The 21,399-nt window shown below is 42.5% G+C and overlaps 1 protein-coding gene across 2 annotated transcripts in view; it reads right to left on the bottom strand.

Annotated features, from left to right (window-relative positions):
- Window positions 1–21,399, bottom strand: part of Spred2 (sprouty related EVH1 domain containing 2) — a 121,962-nt gene that overhangs the window by 26,381 nt on the left and 74,182 nt on the right. For both annotated transcript variants that reach the window (XM_090336788.1, XM_090336789.1), the window contains exon 2: window positions 4,146–4,323. In XM_090336788.1, the coding sequence (XP_090192914.1) occupies window positions 4,146–4,323 (178 nt within the window). The remainder of the gene's footprint in view (window positions 1–4,145; window positions 4,324–21,399) is intronic.

Raw genomic sequence — 21,399 nt, 5'->3', positions numbered from 1 at the left:
GAGTTGTACAATGCTTGCCTGGATTCCACTCCTAGTACAATACCATCCCCCCACGCCCTTCCCTGCCAAAACAGAAGAAAATGTGGTTTTTGTGGTACTGAAGGGTTGCAATTCTTTTCCAGATGAGCAATGTACAATGTTACAAAATTGGGCAAAAGTAAAATCTCCATTCAAGTGAAAGATAAACTAGTGGGTTAATAATGTAAGAGAGCATAAAATTTCCTATCAATGGTTCCAGATTCCACATTTAAGAAAGTGCTGTTGGTTGAGTTTTGACACAGTAACAAAGAATTATCTGAAAAGGCTATTAAAATATTTCTTTCTTTTTCAACTACCCATCTTTATATACTTCAACCGCAGAGAATCTATTATAATAGAATAATAGATTAAAACCAGGAGTAGTGTAAGAATCCAGCTCTTTTCTATCAAGCCAGATATTCTGAAAAATGCAAAGTAAGGGCACTTTCCTCATGAATTACTTTTATTCTGCCAGTTATTTTTCAGAGCAATGTCATTTAGATTAACTATTAATGTATAAAGAGTTTGACTTTTAGTTTCCAATATGCTAAATACAGCGATAACTAATCAAAACAAAGTGCTGTGTGTGTGTGTGTGTGCGTGTGTGTGTGTGTGTGTGTGTGTGTATAGGAATTCTGAAACCAAAAATGTTTACAGACTATTGCTATTGATACATTTTTGTGTGTTTTTATTGGATAGCATTTTAGACAGGAAGTAAGTAAAAAGTTACATATATTTAAAATTAAAAGCCCTGTGTACACTTGCCTGTATATACAAGCCCCAGCTCTGGGACTTGATTTAGGGCATGGGCATTATCTCTTACCTTTTGCGAATGACTCGGGCACTCTATTACTTAAGCCAACACCTCCACTTCCGGCTTTTCACTGGATGACTGAAGAAAAGAGTCTCATGGAACATTCTGCCCCAGCTGGCTTTGAATTATGATCCTCAAATCTGGGTAGCTAGGATTACAGGTGTGAGCCACTGACACCCAGCTATTAACCTGCCTTTTCAAGAGCCTTGCCAGCTCAACTTCCCACCAAATAAATGTGCCAGTGCTATGTCTATGGACAGAGCAGTTGGCTCTTTAGGTTTAATAATGCAGGGGGAAGGTGGGGCGGGGGGGAAGCCTGTTTGTGAAGCTTGAACTCTGGGCCTGGGAGCTGTCCCCGAGCTCAAAAGAGCTCAAGGTAAGATTCTCACGGACTTTCCTGCATAAGCTGGCTTCCAACCCCTATCCTCAGATCTCAGCCTCCTGGGTTGCTAGGATTATAGGTGTGAGTCACTGGAGCCTGGCATGCAAAATTTTTGAGAACTGAGATTCCTACTACAGTGTGGAGATAATAGTATCTTCCTCTTTCAGAATGATGCAGGAATGTTATTGATGTTCTTTAAGTCAAGGACCATGAACAACAAAGCAGTAAGAGTTTGTAAGCATTATGCATAAGTCACTGGTAAGACAGTTCACAAATGCATTTGTAAAATTAAGGGGGTGGGCTGGAGAATCTTTTAAAGGGCTATTTTAGGTGGAGATATTCTATGACAAACCATAGAAATACCAGGAAAAAAATAACTCTACATACATAGTCCTTCATTGGAGATAATATTCTAACACGGAAAAACTAAAGATAAAAAGGCAGGGACAAATAAGTTATTAAAATCTACTTGTAGCAAACAGAGTTGCTGGAGATTATTATCTTTATTAAAGCCCCCAATAGGCAACTATATAAAGGACATTAAAGATAACTTCAGACATAATGTTATCAGAGAGAAAACCATTTCAACTTACTAGTAAACTATGTCACTGTTATTCTATTAGTCTGATAAGATTTACAATATATGACCTCTGTATGTTAAAGCAAATTCTTGCACGTGTTAATAGCAGTCCCCTTCTACATGTTTTCTGAAGTTATAAAATTTAACCTCTGAAATTATTCCCTAAATATAAAAAATGTGGCTATGTAATTATGCATGGAGGTGGAGTTCTGAGATCATGATTCAAAGCCAGCCAAAGTCAGACAAATGAAGACCCTTTTTTTTTTTTTTGCCAGTCCTGGGGCTTGGACTCAGAGCCTGGGCACTGTCCCTGAGCTTCTTTTGCTCAACGCTAATACTCTACCACTTGAGCCACAGTGCCACTTCCGGTTTTTTCTGTTTGTGTGGCACTGAGGAAGTGAATGTACCCAGGACTTCATGCATGCTAGGTAAACCCTCTCCCACTAAGCCACATTCCCAGACCTCAAGGGACTTTTATCTCCAATTAACCAGCAAAATGACAGAAGTAGAAGAGTGGCTCAAATAACAGATCACCAGCCATGAGTAAAAAAGGTAGGTCAGAGCATGAGGCTCTGAGTTCAATCCTCAGGATTGGTACCAAATAAATAATGGAGTATCATATCACTATCCACAACATGAGAATGTAGAGGCAAAAGAAACAATACAAAGATGTTTATAGGGACTGGGAATGTTGCTCAGTAGCAGAGGGCTTGCCTAGCATGTGAAAAGCCCTGTATTTAATTTCCTAACATGATAAAACAAAATCATAAGAAGCACACCTGCTGAAAAACTCAATTAAAGATAAGCAAAAATAAAAACATAATAGTTAAAAGCCTGTATTAAAGAGCCAAACTTGGTTGTATACAGGTGGCTCTGGTTTAATTTTGGGATCACTGTGGCACAGTATTAAATACTAGTTCCAGGCACATAAACGGGTCACCAAAAGCAAAGAATCTTTGATTCTTCAATTATAATACAAGTTGAAGCAGACATACAAATATGGAACATAAATGAGGGGCTGAGGCTAGACTTAACACAGAGAAAAGCAACATAAATGGTGGTTAATTCACCTTTTCTTGGTAGTGTAATTATACTGTTTTAGTGCTAGAATCTCATAAATAAGAACATTCTGATGATTTGACTATTGAGCAAGGAATTTCCTAAAGTGATAATTCTTAAAATTAGCTGCATTCTCCCTATGAATTTTCAAGAAGTTGACTGGGCGTAAAAATGGCATTTCTGTTATCTGTATGGAACACGTGCAAAGTGTTCTGTGTTATCTATTCAGTAACTTTTTTAGACGATCAGTGGTTACAAAAGAGTAAAATTCGCACTTAACACATAAAACTCAACAGATATGTTTATGAGTCTCAAATGGGATGTCTGCATTTTCTCTGTGAGGTCTGTACAATCCTGGATATCTTGAATCACCTTGGGCTGTAAAATACACACTCTATATGATCAGAAACAGACAGGAGTAGTATTTGCATGTTTAGGGGTATTAACGGGAACACACTTGGGCTGGGAATGTAATTCAAAGGTAGAGGTCCTGGTTTAGTATATGAGGTCCCAGGTTCAATCTTCAGCACCACAAAAATACATGTATACATGAGTAAGAATCTTGACGAAATAAAATAGACTCGTGTCTTCTATTTTTCCTATCAGAGATCCTGTCAACACCACAGAAGTAGCCATCTAACTTATGAACTCACGATCCCTGACTCTTGTGAGAAAATGATTACTTTCCAAGGATTTATTTATAAACATGATAATTATTTATAGATGTGTGATACTCCTTTTTGTTACTTTCTTTTTTCCAAACACACTGCATTCAGTATTTACAAGATAAAAGCTACAGTACCCTTTGGACAAACACTTATGTTAAAGGAGCCCAAAGTCAGCTGACTCTGCCTTTACACTTTCACCATCTACCATCCAAAGCTCAATGGCAAGGCTCCAGGAACAAACCCTACATTAAAAAAAAAACAACAAAAAAACCCCTTCTGGCTTCAGAATACAGTGGTATTCGGTGACTCATAACAATAAAGAACATCCCCCTTTTGTTTTAAATACCTCGTAACAAAGTCAGAAAGAAATACATCTTGATGAATCCAAGATGCAAACACTTGTAAGCATGTGCGCTGCATGGTGTGAAGTCATTAGAGATTTCGTTGGAACAGTGGGCATTGTTTTAAAATTTGGCTGCAGCTCCTGAGTAAATTTATAACTCCTCCCCCCCACCCACCCTCAAAAAAGTCTGAATACCAATGGGAAGAGGGATATAGTTTAACACATAGAAGTCAGTCATCGCTAAAGGTAAACCAAGAGCTGTGGAGTGTGTCCGTCGTTACCAGTTTGTCTTTCTGTCGTTCACCATGGATGAGGAAGCCGCTGCGTCCACTGCCTTCGGGGTGCATGACCTTACACACCCCAACACGACTGATCCCGCCTCCTTCCTGTGGGAACCATCCCCCGCTGGAGTCATCTCTGGTCATAACCACAGCCTTGACACGCACGATATAGCTGTCACTAGAACGACAAGAAGAAGGGGGCATGACAATGGTCTGGTAGCTGCAGAACATGTTTTACGACATGAGATGACCACAAGCCAGCGATTTCCTGGATTTGTCTCCAGAAAATCCACTCCTCCCCAGGCAGCAGCCTGCCTTAACTTTTCTGTGTGTGCCACTCCTAGGACTTGAGCTCAGGGCCTGGGCAATGGTCCTTAGCATTTTTTTGCTCAAGGCTGGTACTCAACCATGTGAGCCACAGCTCCACTTCTGGCTTTTTAGTGGATGTTGTAAATAAGAGTTTCACAGCCTTTTCTGTCCTAGATGGCTTTGAAGAATGACCCCCAGATCTCAACTTCTTGCTAGGATGGCAGGTTCACGTGAGCCACTGGCTCCTGGCCCATCTTGACTTCCAGGGAAAAACAAAATGCACAAACTCAATGTCAAAGAGCATTTTATGAAGCTAATAACCTTCTTATTCAGCATAAGAATAAGATAATCCATTTCCACATTATAACTTTTCCATTTATATAATCATTTACATAGGTAGGAAAGTATTTCCATTTAAGCAACTCTGTTATACACTCACAGCTCTCTGTTTATGATTTTATTTTTTCCAGTCTAAAACTCTGCTTTCGCAATAAGTTCTCTTGCACCTCTGCCAAAAATCTTTTCTCCTCCAGAGACCAACTCTAGCTTCATCGCTTTGGGGAGAAATTTGTTTGGATTATCAGCAAGGCCATTAAATTCTCACTTGGTGTTTTTTTCTTTGGATAGAACTTATTTTTGACCACTCAAACAGACATTCATGTCTTCTGCACACCAGGCGCTGGGCCAGGTTCTAGAGAAACAGATGTGGAGTAACAGAGAACCCTCCTGTTTCTTAGGCCCCAAGGAAGACCATCTCCTTACCCCAGCACTCAGCACAGGGACCCCAGAGATCGACCCTCTGCCCACACACAGAGCCAGGCAGGCTTTCTTCCACTGTCTACATCCCAGCCTCTGCAATGACTCAACTTCCTTCCATGGAAACCTGGGGACTCCCAGGCCTCTACAGCTCCTTTCCTTCTCATCTTCCTCTGATCTTTCTTTTCTTTTCAGTTAGAGGAAGACATACAACATAAGATGGACCAGTGTAGATCTACAGTTGGGTGGCATGAAGTACATTTGTACTGCTGTGTAACTATCACCACTACATTTCCAGAAGCTGTTTCCCATCTTTCCAAATGGGAACTGCATCTATTTCACAGGAGCTCCCGTTCATGCACCCAGCACCCTCACACCCCAGGCCAGCAACACTCTCCATTCTCTCTGTGCTGGTGCAAAAGATCCCTTGGGGGTGTGTGTGTGTGTGTGTGTGTGTGTGTGTGTGTGTGTGTGTGTCCTAGAGTTTGAACTCAGGGCCTAAGCACTGTCCCTGGACTTTTTTTTAATGCAAAGCTAGCACTCTACCACTTGAGCCATACCTGTGGCTCTAGTTCTTTTGGTGCTTAATTCAAGGTAAGAGTCTCATTGACTTTCCTGACTTTGAACTATGATCCTCAGATCTCAGACTCCTGAGTAGCTAAGATTACAGGTGTGAGTCACCCAGTGCCCCTGGGTGTTCTCAATCTAGCTGAAACTGACAGTGGGTAGGTTTGTGGCCATCCTTACAGAGCTGCTTTCTCTCCCTGTCCTCCTAAAAACATACCCCGGGGACAGGCACTTACCATGGCCCTTCCTTCATTTCCTCTCAGACCCTACCCTATGACAATACCTGTGCCCTTGACCTATCTCCCATAGTTTTGGGCTACCTCTCATTCCCTGATGCTCTAGCCATCAGGCTCATTGCTCCTCCATCTCTCTCCTAATCCCTGCCAAGATTCAGGTAATTTCATAACTGATTCTAAGGAGCCTTCGAGTTTCCTTGGCCTCTCTCAGTTTCTGGAATTTGTTCTCTCCAATAGTTTTATCCTGTGGAGTCACAGCTACCCTTACCCAGGTCAACTCTTGACCTGACTACCAGTGTCTGTACCATTCCCAGTCATCCACTTTAAGAATATTATGGTCTGAATATCACCTCCCAACCTTGTGTTCCTGTGCTGAGCCTTTAGCAAGTTTCATCCTATCTGGGTAAGCTTCCTTCTGTGACCACCATCTTTCTCTTACTCTCTTCACATCTCACATGTCCTTAGGTCCATTCTCTCCATTCTCTCGGTCTATGACAGCACACACACTGCCTTGCACATCACCGAATGCTATGTCCTCTCAGTCCTTGCTGGAATCGCACAATCAGACCAGGCTAATCCACCATCAATCGATCTAACCTATGGCCCCATCAATGCCGCTTGCAGAACCTGGTGAAAGGGAAAACTCCAAACTGTGTTCACAGCCCTAGTGCTACAGTCAGAGTCGCTAACCTTAAGTGAGTCGTCAGCTGCCATGAGCATCCTGCTACATCTACCCCAGGACTAGTTCTCATAGCTTCTCCCCACCCTTCAGAAGCGATGGATGAGTCTGCTGTTTTCTTTGGCTAAGAAAACAGACACAGTCAGCACAGACCCTGTTCCTCTGTCACCCCTGTGACTCTGTCAGCACTCTGGGCTCTCTGGCCGCTGGCTTAATCATCCCTGATCCTCTACTTGAACACCTGCTCTAGGCCAACATTCATCACGTTCACATTCCAGCCGGTCTCTTCCCTGAGCTTCAGACCAATAAAAACAGCAGCTGATGCATCTTCTCTGCTTGGGGATGGGACAGGGCTTGGTCTCCCAGTATCTCATTGAACCCTTGATTCCCAAGGCCTTCCCACTTTTCTGGTTCTCCCTTCAAACTAGTGAGAAGCCACTTTTGACCACTTGATCCTAGTGGCCATCCACTGAGATGACAACAACCTACTATTTGGTATCTGTACTTCCATATTTGCCTGATTTCCCCAGAAAACAGAAAGGTCATCAGTCATACTGTGATTCTCTACTCAAACTCCAGAAGTTTCATACACCAGAAAAAGGCCCAAATCTCCCCATATCCTACTATTTTCCTTGCTCATTACATTAGCCTGTTTGGTCTACAGACTGGTCTTCTAAATTAAGCATAACCTTACCTTAGGTCCTTTGAACTTGTCATAGTTTTCACTTCAAAGTCCTGTCCCTTATTTCACCCAGATCTCTGCCCAGGATTATTTCCTGTCCATTCTGTATAGAGCAGCAACTTCCACTCCTTTAAAAACCTCACCCTGCTTGTAACCCAGGTGGTTTACCCAGCAGGATGGCCTTTTTGTCCACTGGTGCATATTCTTGAGCATAAAATAGTATCTGATGCGAAAACAGGCTGTGGAATGGATGGATAAAAAACACAATATAAACAGGCTTTTTTTTTTTTTTGGCCAATTCTGGGCTTGAGCTCAGGGCCTGAGCACTGTCCTTGGACTTTTCAATGCTAGTGCTCTAGCACTTGAACCTCAGCACCACTTCTGGCTTTTTTTCTATGTATGTGGGACTAAGGAATCGAACCTAGGTCTTCATGCATGGCAGGCAAGCACTCTACCCCTAGGCCGAACTTCCTGCCCTAAACAGGTTTTAAATAGCATAGTTGAAGCAAAGAGTATCCCTATACCAAACACACACACACACACACACACACACACACACACACACACACACACACACCCCATAACGTTCAATCTTCATTTGCTTAATGGGGGTAAGAGTAAAGCATTCCTTTTTTTTTTTTTTTGCAGGTGGACTGGATGAGAAGCACAGGGAGTATGTGTCGGTGACTGAAGCTCATCTGCCATTAATCTGTTCCTTGGGGATCCCACACACATTCCTTTGAGATGCAGAGACAAAGAAATTCTAATAGCATTTGCTTAGATTAGTAGTATGTTAAGTAATTGCGGAGACACCCTGTGTTTTCCTCCCTGTAGCCCTGTGAATTCCAGAAATGCTAAGGGTCCCTAGCATGTGCAATCCTGACATTCTCCACACCTCTTGTTAATCATGCTTTTACTTTCTGGGGTCTGTAGTTGTGGACTGTTCTTTCTGCAGTCAAGACAACCGATTACTCAAATATGAAAATGAGAAGTTTGCATTTGTTGTGAGTGCCATGTATTAAGAGCACATGTAGTAAGAGAATTATTTTTAAAAAATGCCTTACCTCTCTGTTCTCCTGACTACAGGGCTGTTAACTTGGACCTTTGCTTGCATTCAGCACTCTGTGTGGGGTAGGAGGGTTTGGAATGAGTGCAAAGAGCGCCTCCCCACCCCCATCTCCTGCAGCAACCAGCATTAACTACAGCACCTGGCTATTTAAAACAAGGCAGGGGACTGGCGAGGGCACTAAAAGCTGGGAGGCATGTCTAGATAATCCACCAACTGGCCTTGTGCCAATGGCTTCCTATCTGCTGCATGCTGACCAGTGCAGAGCAAATGACAATGAACTCTACTACCAACAAGCCAACTCCCCTCCCCCTCTTTCTGGAAAGGATTAGACAGCATCTGCTGAAAACAGAAGCAGGGTTTTGGTTAGGGTGATGGATCAGAAAGGGTAAGAGCAGATTCTTTTTTTGAAAAGAATTTTGCACAAGAAAATGTTTTCAAAATAAGCTGTTGTCTGGCATGAGTATCTCATGGCTATTAATCCTAGCTACTCAGGAGGCTGAGATCTGAGCGTCACAGTTCAAAGCTAGCCTGGGAAGGGCAGTCTGTGAAAGTCTTATCTCCGATAAACTACCAACCCCCCCAAACAAACAAACAAACAAGAAACAAAACAAAAGCTGAAAGTGGAGCTGTGGCTCCAGCGACAGAGTGGTAGCCTTGAGCAAAAGAAGCCCTGAGTTCAAGCCCCAGGACCCACATAAAACAAATGACATCGTTGTCAATAGTGACTGAAATTGAACAAAAAGCTCTCAAACAGGCAAGTGTCACGTAGCATTCTGAACACCAAGAGAACAGTCTGGCCTGCACAACAATGCTCACCTGGGTAGTTACCAATGTGCTCAACAACCACCGTGCAAACCATACCACACTCAAGCTATACCTGGATATGCTATTTCAATGTAATTTCCTGAAGGAAAAGGTTTATGTCCCCACATGTGGCCTTGTTTGTGTGATAACCACTCAATAGGCAAAAGAGGCAAGAGACATCCTTTGGGAGGATAGAAAGTCAAAGAAGGTACAATTTCAAAACCAGCACCTCCAATCAAAGTTTCCATCCCAGCCTTTTTGTTGTACATTTCTCCGGAGGCAAAGCAGGCCCCAGTACAGAAGTAAACAAAAGAGCTGCAGGAAATGGTGATGGGCTGCCCTGTAATGAGGGTGTGGCTTTGGGGCTAGGCAGGCCCCTAAAGCAGAGCTAGCAGAGGAAACTTCTTTTTGAGCTGCAGCTTTTTCTTGTGCAAAATGAAGACAAGATCGACTCTGCTAGTTAAAAGCAGTGACCAAGGTCAAGAGCCAGGGGAGTTTGATTATGTGGCAGCCATCAATACTTTGAAAGGCTGGCTTTGGTTGCAAAGGTGTATTCTTTCAACCTCAGCCCCCAGCCACCAGGCAGTGGGTTTTTGGTCAGGCATTTGACAGTGCTAGGGCATCTGAGCTGGGCCTTGACCTTATCAATAGAGTCAGTTCCACAACCAGGTTTGATGGTGCATGGCAGGCACACCTATAGAGGAAAGCATTCCATCTGCTGTCTGAGAACTGGCCTTTTGCTCCTGCTCCTCCCCTTTCAGCTTCTTTTAGGAATGAAGATTGGAACTTTTATATCCTCCACCCTCCCCATAAATTCTTCCCAGCCCCCCCCCACCACTTCAGCCCTTATCTGATTACATAGTTTCCCATCTCTCCATTATGCTAAACACTTCTCCACTGGGTTCTATCTACTTTACCAGACCTTGAGAGGGATTGCTCTGGATCCCAGCCTCTCCGCTAGCAGGGACAAATGTAACACCAGGAAGCTGGGCACACTCACTTTATTTTGCTCATATCACCACTCCTAATCTTCTGGTGCCTATAGATTTATAAAGACCTTTAGATTCTATCTAAATAAATGTACAATGCATACATTTTATATGCTACAATATATAATTAGATAGAATACATATAGAATGTATACATTTATGTGCACATGTACATATACAACATACACATTTATATATGTGTGGAATATATAATATATGCACCATATATTAAAATATACATGTACATGTATTATGCATAATACTCTATATGGCTGTAACATACATATACATGCTCAATGATCTCTGTAAAGTGAACCAATAAAGTATTTTGGAACAGCCAAACATACTGAGGAAAAATAAGTACTTCTTATGTCAGGTCAGGTTTGTAGATGTCCATATCAAGTAACAATTACTTAAAACAGTTTTAAAACAAAATAATAAAGCTCTAGGCACCAGTGGCTCCCACTTGTAACTTAGCTACTAAGGAGGTTGAGATATGAGGATCAAGGTTCAAAACCAATCTGGGCAGGAAAGTCTACCAGACTTCTATCTCCAATTAACCACCAGAAAACTGAAAGTGTGAGCTGTGGCTCAAAGTGATGTAATGCTAGCCTTGAACAAAAAAGCACAAGAACAGCACTCTGGCCCTGAGTTTAAGCTCCACCACTGACTGATAAACAAACAACAAATAAAGCCTTCTTTGGCTTCAGAATTTACAGATTCCTACTGCTGGCCATGACATGGTGGAACACACTTATAATTCTAGCACTCGGGAGCCTGACACAAAAGACGAGTTCAAAGGCAGTATGGGCTAAGAAATGAGACTGTGTCAAAGAAGGAGAGAGAGGGGAATAGAGAAGAAGCAAAGCCCACTAATTCCTGTGGTAGGACATTTATTTGCAAAAATGCTACTTCTAGCCATGGGCAAGCCTACTGGAGGCACTAGCTTTCCCCTCAAATACTGAGAAGCTGGCCCTGTGAAGCAAGGATGCTTTCTGAGAATGCAATGCTTGCTTCCTAAGGAGAATGGTGCACACACACCACTTCAGGAAGACAGAAAGTGGGCTAAGTTCACCTAAGACTTTCCCGGGCTAGGACTATAGCTCAGTGGCAAAGGGCTTGCCTAGCAAGTACAACATCCTGGGTTTGATCCTAGTACCAAAAGAAAAAAACAGGACTCTCTCCCAGATAGACAGGCATGATCAGAGAAATCCACCACAAAATACATGTGGGGAGTCATCTTTGAAAACTGCCCCACCCTCATATTTGCTAGTGAGTGGGGTCTATGCCCTTTAACAAGTGTGTAATACTCCCAGTTTCACAGCACACAGAGACCCACCAAGAAGAAAGCAGGTCTGTCGGTCCACTTCTTTTTTGAGACATTAGCTAAACTTGTCCCCACAGGATAACCATGCCCCGGGATGCTATAATGTCAATACTGACTGTCTAAAGGTATGAAATGAGTTTTCAGGAATAGAACCCCAATATATAACATAAAACCTAAAAGTTGTGTGTGTGTGTGTGTGTGTGTGCACGCGCGCGAGTGGTTTCTGTCTAACTTCATCCAGGAACCAAATACACTGAGAGCCAGGGGTATGAGCAGGTTTTTCTTTTCTTTTTTTCCTCCTTCACTGTGTATTGGGTCCAGAACCTGACAGGTGAAATGTTGTAGGAATCCCACTACAGTCTTATACCACAACCAAAAGTGCTGTTGTCCTACAGGAACCAGGGCTCCCTGTGCAGATCCTGCAGTGGGAGGAGGCAGTGAGGGGCTGGCCCTCCCCCAGGCCTGCATGCCTTCCATAAGCCCAGCATCTCTGTAGTGTAGCCTAGCTACACCAAAGCATATAAATAAACCTACCCACCCACACATCGGCTTCTTCTACATGTGGCACAGGGGCCATTTTCTCTGCTATTAAGAAAAACACTGGCAGCATAATTGGTAGTTGAAACATGAATATTACTAAATTTAATAATTGATAAATCATTCTTTTGCATTCATCCTTGCGAGTCAAAGTTTACCAGGCATGGGCCTTCACTTTTAGTACTTTTAGTTTCTTACTAGCATTTCTTTTTTTATATATAATTTTTTAATTTTAATGTATAGAGGGGTTACAGTCATATTCGCCAAATAGAAGGTGCATTAATTCTCACACATTGATATCTTTTCTTATGTTTTCTTACTAACATTTCAATACAAAAAGATTCTGTTTATTAAAAAAGGCTGTGAATTCCTATTCTAATAAACAAGTGATCTTGATTCAAAAATATATGTTCCTATTCTGTGTAGCATACAGCATGCCACATGTCTCTCAATCTTTTCCTTTAAATTACAACTCACTGTAAACATGCATATTTTCCAGTCACTGGGCCATAGAAGCCAGAGCTGTGGGGGGTGTGTACTGCACATTGTGGCACATTCTCTTACATGGGGGTGGGAATGGGCATGGGGGAGGTGGCTTTGGTCCCTGGCTCTTCAGACTGCCTTGGAGAGTGAAATGGGCATTGCCCTGGGATATCCCAAGTGTAGGAGAACACTGTCTCTCTGACTTTGCCATTGTGTCTAGGGGCCAAGAAAAGGAAATGAAGCAAAGACTCAAAGAACAAAGATTGGGGCTGGAAGTTAAAAGTGTCAGTTTCACAGAAGCTTTAATGGCCATGGAGGAAAATGCTGGGGAACTATCAGCAGACAATTAGGATCCTCTGACATCGGCAGCTTGGGAGCACAGACCACAGTGCCTAAGGAGTCAGGAAAAACCAGATGTGGCCCAGACAGTCAGCTTCCACAAGAAGCCCCCAGAATTCCCTAGACAGAGCCTCCATTCTAAGGGCAAGCCTACAAGCACTGTGCATGGATAGTAAGATGCCCACGGCAGTGTGATGATCATACACTGCAACTGGCTCCTAAATTGTTGGTCTTCTGGTTTATTTTTTCACAAGGTTGGCAGACTAACTCTATTGTACTTTATTCAATTAACTGCTCAGTTATCCCCTAACATCATTCAGTTTCAATGGATTTGAAGACTCCTACCTTTTTTTTTCTTTTCTTTTTTCTTTTTGCCAGTCCTGGGGCTTGAACGCAGGGCCTGAGCATTGTCCTTGGACTTTCTACAAGGATTGTGCTCTACCTCTTGAGCCACAGCACATCTTACAGCTTTTTTCTATGTATGTGATACTGAGGAATCGAATGTGGGTTTTTGTGCACTCTACTGCTAGGCCAAACTAGCACCTGGTTAATTGATATTATATATACATATATATGTTATATTTTATATAAAATATTATTGGTATATATTTTAAAAACAGTTATAGTTTACTTGTTTTCTCAACCCAACAAAACCTTTTCCGACTGGATTTAATTTCAGCACTTAAGTTCCACACCACACGAATGCTAAACCTATGATATCACTATAACTGATCGCTTACCCTGAGGGAACTAGGGCTGTTCAGCCAACCTCAAACCCTAGCAACATTTTCAAGTCCTAACGTGCAACAAGGCATTTGCTGAGGCTCTTAGCTTCAGCACTGGGAGAGGGAGTCAAATTTTTACAAGTTGTATGTAAGGCAGGCTTCAAAGAAATGGCTCCTGTATCAATCAGTCCAGCCTGGAGCACTCTACCACTAGGTCACACTCGGGGCTGACTCTGGTAGATTCTTGAGTTTGGTGCATGCACAGTGCATGAAGAAAGTAGTTGCTTTGGCTTGAATCTGTTCTAACCCTTATTAACTGTGGTAATCTTAATTCTCTCACCCCGAGGGGTTTGGGAACTGGAAACCCTGAGCCTAGGTTTCTTAGTCATTCACCTCAGCTTGTGACAGGCCACTGTGTGCATGCAATCAAAGGCTTTGGAATATGTGTGAAATTATCTCTGAGCTTGAACATACTGGCTCCAGGAAATTAAAATAACAACATCCTCCAACAAGAACAAAATAATCCACAGATCTGAAGGCACATGTAATACAGTGTAAGAAGGAAAAAAGTTACACTTCCATGGAAATCAAGGAAGTTAGAAAAGCTTTTTTTTCCCCCCTCCTTGCTGGTGGTGGGGGGTGGCGGGGAGGAAGATGCCGTCCCTTAGCTTTTCTGTTTAAGGCTGGGGGGTCTTGATCCACATTTGATCCACTGCTCTACTTCTGGCTTTTTAGTGATTAATTGGAGATAAGAGACTCAGAGTTTCCTGCTTGGGCTAGCTTTGAACTGTGATCGAAAGAGAGAGAGAGACAGAGAGGGATGGGGGGAAAGGTAGGTTTCTTCTTAGAAAGCCCAGCGTAGTAGAATCCCGCATTGTCTCAGGTAAGGATTTTACATGTACAAGATGAAGAAGATTTAGGTTCTTCCCTCCAGGGCAAGTTCTCATCTCAGATAAGAGGCCCAGCATCCGCTTCTGCCTCTGGCCCTACCTTGACCTACAGAGTCTAGTCTGAAGTAACAAGAGGCAAACAGCCTCACTTAGGGGTGTTTTGATGTTATGTTAAATCTCCTGTGGCATTCTAGTTGGTATCTGTAAATTAAATGCCAACAGATATTTTAAGGGTGGTTAAGACATTTTAGGGAAATCATGGGAAAATTGGATCCTAACAGTTCATTAAAACATCCAAGACAATTTTCTTAAAAAATTCTAACCAAAAGAAGAAAGCATCTACTTCTTACAGTCTGTAAAAAGTCTGTCCTAAAGGAGTGAGTCTCAAGTGATTCCACAGCAAAGGAGCTCTGGGAGAGGAGTGGCCAGAGTCTGAACCTAGGTTTATGATTTGGCTTTTATTGTCTGTCTGCTCTACTATGCCCGGGGTTCAGTGGAGTTCATAATTAATCAAGATCAAAGGATTACCAACTTAAAACAAACAAAATAACCCCCTCCCTGAACACCCTTCCCCCAGCAGTCATTTTCTTTGACTTTCCCTGCATTTTACACATCCTTACACAAATGGTCTTTATGACCCACACTGAAAACCCCAAAGGCCAGTTAATAGAAAGGTTGGATCACTGAACAAAATTAACTCTCACCACATTAAAGTGTACATGTAATAGAAAAATTGTTACTTCAAAACAATTGGCAAAGGGAGTTGTTGAAAGTTAATAATCTCCAATTCAGGGCCTTCCATTATAGCCCTTGAACTTCTGTGTCTGACTTTCTCAGAATAGTTTTACTTTCTTCCTCATTATTGGGGAAAACAAAGGAGAGAGAGTAACTACTATCTACACATTGAACCACTAGGCCAGTTATGAGCAACTCAATTTAAAATCTAAAGGAGATTTCTGTTCCCAGCACAGCTTTGTTTGCTTGTTTATTTGCCTTTCCACCCCAGTAAACTAAGGTCAAAAGGTTAGGAAGTTATTTTACCAAATTCTAAACAAAAGAAGGTGATAATCTGGTCCACAGGAAGGAAGGAGTCAGATATCAACGGGCTGGGCTTTGAGGAGTCTCACCATGTATATGGCCCGCAGATGTCCTGAACAAAGGGGGCAAGAACTACTAATTCACTGTTTCTTTTTTCCTAGGATTCTCCCATTCTTACTAGAGATGGAAAGCTAAGCACACAAACATATGGTAGAATACTTGCCTGGCATGCATAAGGCCCTGGGTTTAACCACAAGTGGTATATTAAAAAAAAAAAAAATTAGTGAGGCGAGGTGACTCACGCCTGTCATCCTAGCTACTCAAGAGGCTGAGATCTGAGGATCAAGGTTCAAAGCCAGCCCAGGCACAAAAGGACCTGCGACTCCAATTAACCTCTAGAAAATGGGAAGTGGGGCTTGGCTCAAGGGTAGGGCAGTAGCCTTGAGCTGAAGAGCTCAGGGATAACACTCAGGCTGAGTTCAAACCCCATGACCCGCAGGCCCCTCAACCCTCCCCTCAAAAACATATTAACAACAAAAAAACTTTTAAATGCCAAGTGTGGGGGGAGGGAAATAAAGACAAATCCTACTGGAGACATGCTCCTGGGCAATATGAGATGGAAAACAGAAAGAAGGAAGCTTAGGAATCTTCAGTGACAGCCAGTGATGTGCCACAAACAAGTTAACATTCTTAAAGCTTAGCAAGCATCTCCACTTGACCCTCGCTGAGAAGGAAAAACGAAAGTCCAGCCTGAGAAGGGGCTGTCTTCAAGGTTACACACTCAAGGGATAGATAGATCCAGGATTCAGGTCCAGTCTCTGGAACCATATTTAGCTTTTTTGCTCCAGACTGGTGCTTTATCACTTAAGCCATACCTCCACTTCTAGGGGGTAGCTCATATAATTGGAGATGAGTCTCACTGACTTTTGCCCAGACTGGCTTTGAACTTCTATCCTTAGATTGCAGCCTCCTGAGTGGCAAGGATTATAAGTGTGAGTCACTGGCACTTGGAAACATACAGTAGTGAGCCAGTAGCATCCAAAAACACAGTTTTTAAAGACAAGGCTTTGTGCTGTGGAAAAGAGTCTGCGCATCTGTGTTAATAGCTCCAGACAACCTAGAAGTTTACTTGTGGATACCCCAAGATTAAGGAATTCTTTGAAGAAGTATGGCTACTGGACCAAGATACAGGCTGGGGTACAGAAGACTCCCCTGAACACACACAAACACCTGACTTGGTATTCTGGCAGTTTCTCATGGACAGAGGCCATTCCTTTTGTGACGTCCCAGTATAACTAGAGCCATCCATCAACACATCTCCTAATCTAATCGGAGAGGAACACCCGGGATTTTACTTCTGAATCTTAGCTTCTTTATATGTAAAAGGAAGGGTAGGGGCCAAAACCACTTTTTGCAGATGTCTTTTCAACTTCAAAAGAAAAAAAGAAAGGAAAAGAAAAAAAAGAAGATCTTCACAGTCTTTAGTGATGACAGTGGGCTTAAGTACACACACACACTACTGAAATACCCCAGGAAAGCAGAGCAGCAAGCTTTCATCAGTAAAATGCAACTAGAACATCTTCGCACTAGAAGACAACTTGAAACCAGAATGACACATAACCATCCAGAACTAACACATATTTCCCTCAGTGCAAATGTCCTTAATGCAATTATAAAGTTCTCAAAAATGAAACTAATTTACTGAGATATTTTGAAAAAGCTAGAAAATGAGGATGGGAATGTAATTTAGTGGTAGAAAGCTTGTCTAGCACATGTGAAGTGCTCTAGCACGTGTGAAGCGCTGTCTTCAATCCCCAGAGCTGCTTGGTGGTGGTGGTGGGGGACGAGGGGAAGAGGTGGGGACAGAAAACTATGAAGATTATTCTAGTATGTTTAATAAGATCTTTTATAAACGATAAAAAATAGATCTAATCTAGACATCTCAGCTTGTGTTTAGCCATAAGGAAGAAAAAAGACACATGAATGCAGGCATGGATGGGACAGAGAGCTACAGGGTATCTGTTTTTGGGAGACTTGAGACCAACTCTCCAGTTCCACCCAGTCTTCACTACAAGAGCAGAGAACTAGAAATCCTAGGGGAAGACAATGAGACAACGGCTTAATTTAGAGTGGGAGAGACCTTTCTCATAGGGCTTTGATAAAGCGATCCAGCCCTTCAGCGAACAAGGTCTAGTCCAAACATTCTCTGGCAAATCAGCTTAAAATTGGAATGTATTTTCCCTACAGAAGAACCAAAATGACAAGCTGTGATGTCCCAGTCTATGAAGCACGATCAATATCCCAAGCCTGAAATGCATTCCCAGATGTTTCCTTAAAGAAGCCTTGCCCTCATCTAAGTACCAGTGATTGTATATGGAGATTCCCTTCTTGAATACTTGGTTGTTAAACACATCATTTGAAATATGATGTAAAAACCAATGTTAATAAATTCTTTAAATAAAATAAAAAAGAAAAAAAAAACAAAGAAGCCTTGCCCTATCCCAGTGACAGTAGCTACCCAGTTTTACTTAGCTATTGCTGGGTTCTAGCCAAGAACCTGCCCACTTGCGGGGGTGGGGGTGGGGGAGTAAGTGGGTGTAGGTGCTGGTGGCTCATGCATGTAATCCTAGCTACTCAAGAGCCTGAGATCTGAAAATCAAAGCCACCTGGGCATGAAAGTCTCTGGGTCTCTTATCTCCAGTTAGCCACCAGAGAATCAGAAGTGGCACCTATGGCTCAAAGTGGTACAGCTTTAGCTTTGAGTGAAAGAGTTGAGGGACAGCATCCAGGCCCTAAATTCAAGCCCACGATTGCTCCCCCCCCCCCAAAAAAAATAAAGGTAAACAAGAGGGACCTTCTACACTTCAATCTCAGGTTTCATTTTGGGAGATGCTAGAAATATGGCACCACTGACTGGTTCTTGAGGGTTCTTAGATGAATCACATGAGCGGCTAAAGTGTAAGATCTCTTTTCACCTTCACAGGCAGAGACCAACCAATAGCCAAGGACTTCCACACCCAAGTTCAAAAAGACTTCTTTAAGTGGAAATTTATCAATGGTGGTTTGTAAATAAACCCCAGATTAAGTATTCCTGGGAGGTCTGCTTGGGGTGCAATGGCAAGATGGGCAAGTAAAGCAGAGCCAGGCACACGGGAAGTCACTTCAATTTGTACTCACATGAGCCAAGAAGTAAGAATAACCTGAATGTCCATCAAGGGATACATAAACGAAATGTGTTATGTATATACAATAGAATCTCACTGAACTTTAACGAAGGAAATCTTGTACTACCCTGTTACCACACAATGAACCTTGATAGCAATGTAAGTGACAGTCACTGAAAGATGACATCCTACTTATGCAGGCATTTATTTGTGACTAGACAAGTCACAGAAACACAAAGTACAATGTGGTTGTCAGGAGCTGGGGAAGAGGGAAACAGAGTTGCCTAAGGAATATAGTTGCAGTTTTGCAAATGAAAAATGTCCAGAGATCTATTGCAGAACAAGATACACATAGTTAACACGTCTGTGCCTTTCTTACACTTAAAAGTAGTTAAGATGATCAATCGGATATGATGTGTGAATGTGTGTGTGTGTGTGTATGTGTGTGTGTGTGTGTGTGTGAGAGAGAGAGAGAGAGAGAGAGAGAGAGAGAGAGAGAGAGAGAGAGAACCAAATTTTAAAAAGATGGCTCAAGAAATGGAGGCCCAGTTGAAATACATATACTAAAGGAGGCCAAAGTCAGAAATGATGGGTTTTAAGGAACATTTCTGTCATCCTTAAGTAAATGTTACCACAAATACAAACAATTAACTTCTCCAAATAATAAAAGTGACACAGGCGCAAGAAGAAAGTCACACATTTTTGTTGGGCTAAAGACATCACAGACATTCTTCAAGAACTAGCTAGCTAGATATGAGAACAATTACTAAGATCTTCTCAAGACAACTATTTGAACCATAGGAGAAGACATAATGCTTTACATAGGAATGTAACAGTATCACTAAGCAGAACAAATTTTCCCTAAAAATAAATAAAAAATTTTAAAAATTTCCCTAATTGTTGGCTTTAACAAATTTCTCTAAACCCTAGATAATCTCAGAGAACATCTGCCATGTTGGGACACAAGTGACAACATCCCCCAGAACACATCTATTCTAACCGTAGTGATAAAGATAATTAAACAAACACTCCTGAGGGGTATGCTAAACATTCTCATTTCTTCTACGTGAGAGTTGGTGGCATTTTAAAATATTAAAGCAAAAAAAAGTAGGGGGCTGTTTTGTTTTTCTTTGGAACAAGTTCCTGCCAGATTTTTGCACACTGAATTCTTTGGCACTGTGATGGGAACGCATGCCCACCCACGGACACTAATTTTGCTCTTCACCCTTCCCAAGCAGCCTCTATGACACATGCTGTCTGAGCTCTATTTAATGGAATTCAAGAGCCCCAGTCAAATAGCAAGACCCCACCAGGCCAGAGCAATGCAGATCCTCAGCTGAATGGGAACAGGGAAGATGTGCTTGAAAAGAAACCAACACACACACACACACACACACACGCACGCACGCATGTGCATGCGTCCGTGAACGCCAAGCCCTTGTAGCTCACATCCGTAGTTCTAGTTACTCAGGAGGCCAAGATCTAAGCATCAAGATTTGAAGTGAACCCGAAGCAGAAAAGTCAGTGAAACTCTTATCTCCAAAGGAGGTGTGGCTCAAGTGGTAGAGGCACCAGCTTTAAGCAAAAAAGCCAAGTGAGTACAGGCCCTGAGTTCAAGTCAGTGCTAGCATAAGAAAAGGAGGAGGAAGAGGGGACAGATGCTTGGTAATCCTAGTTACTCAGGAGGCTGAGATCTGAGGATTGTGGTTCAAAGTTAACTTGGATAGAAACGTTTATGATAGCTGGCGTAGGTATGATGGCTCATGCCTCTAATCCTAGCTACTCAGGAGGCTGAGATCTGAGGATTACGGTTCAAAGCCAGCCAGGGCAATACAAAGCTGAGAGACTCTTATCTCCAATTAATCACTAGAAAATGGGAAGTGGGGCTGTGGCTCAAGGGTAGGGTGGTAGCCTTGTTCTGAAGAGCTCAGGGAAAGCACCAAGGCCCAGGGGTAGGGCGGTAGCTTTGAGCTGAAGAGCTTACGGACAGCACCCACGTGTGAGATCAAGCCTTATGATTCCCCCCCCACCCCCAAAAAAGAAAAAAAAAGTCTATGAGACTCATCTCCAACTATCAGAAGACTGACAGTGATGCTGTGGCACAACGCGCCACTAGTCTTGAGCAAAAGGGGCCTAAGGCCTTGAGTTCAAGCCTTATGACTGACAAAAAGGGAGTAGGGGGAAAAAAAAAGAAGAAAAATCCAAACCTATCTCGGATACCTTTGGTCTAACTATATGAGTGAATGAATATTGAACATGAAATCATGTATTGAGGTGAGATGTGAAGAGAGACGGCATCATATACACTGAGGTGAACACAGCTTACTCCCCATGCCACTTTCAGAATGTGATATCAAGAAGGTACTACTCATCCTAAGCCAAAGGTTCTTTCGAGGGCTGAAGTGCCAGCCTCAAGCTGAAAGATTAGCTTTCTCTGCAGTCATCAGGCATGAGGAAATGGTAATGAAGAACCCAACTGGAAAATGGGCATAACTGCCCCTCCCACCTACCCCAGGACAATCTGTAGAGTCCATGCAACTAACTGTCAGCCAACTTACACCTGAAAGAATGCACTCATCTGGTGATAGTCCATGCTGGTATAAGAGGACCTACCTAACTCAGTGGTAGACTGCTTACCAAGTGAGTGAGGCCCTAGGTTC

The sequence above is a fragment of the Megascapheus bottae genome, chromosome 7 (assembly GCF_031878675.1).
Source record: "Megascapheus bottae isolate mThoBot1 chromosome 7, mThoBot2.hap1, whole genome shotgun sequence".
Lineage (NCBI taxonomy): Eukaryota > Metazoa > Chordata > Mammalia > Rodentia > Geomyidae > Megascapheus > Megascapheus bottae.
This window is presented reverse-complemented; position numbering and strand designations above follow the sequence as displayed.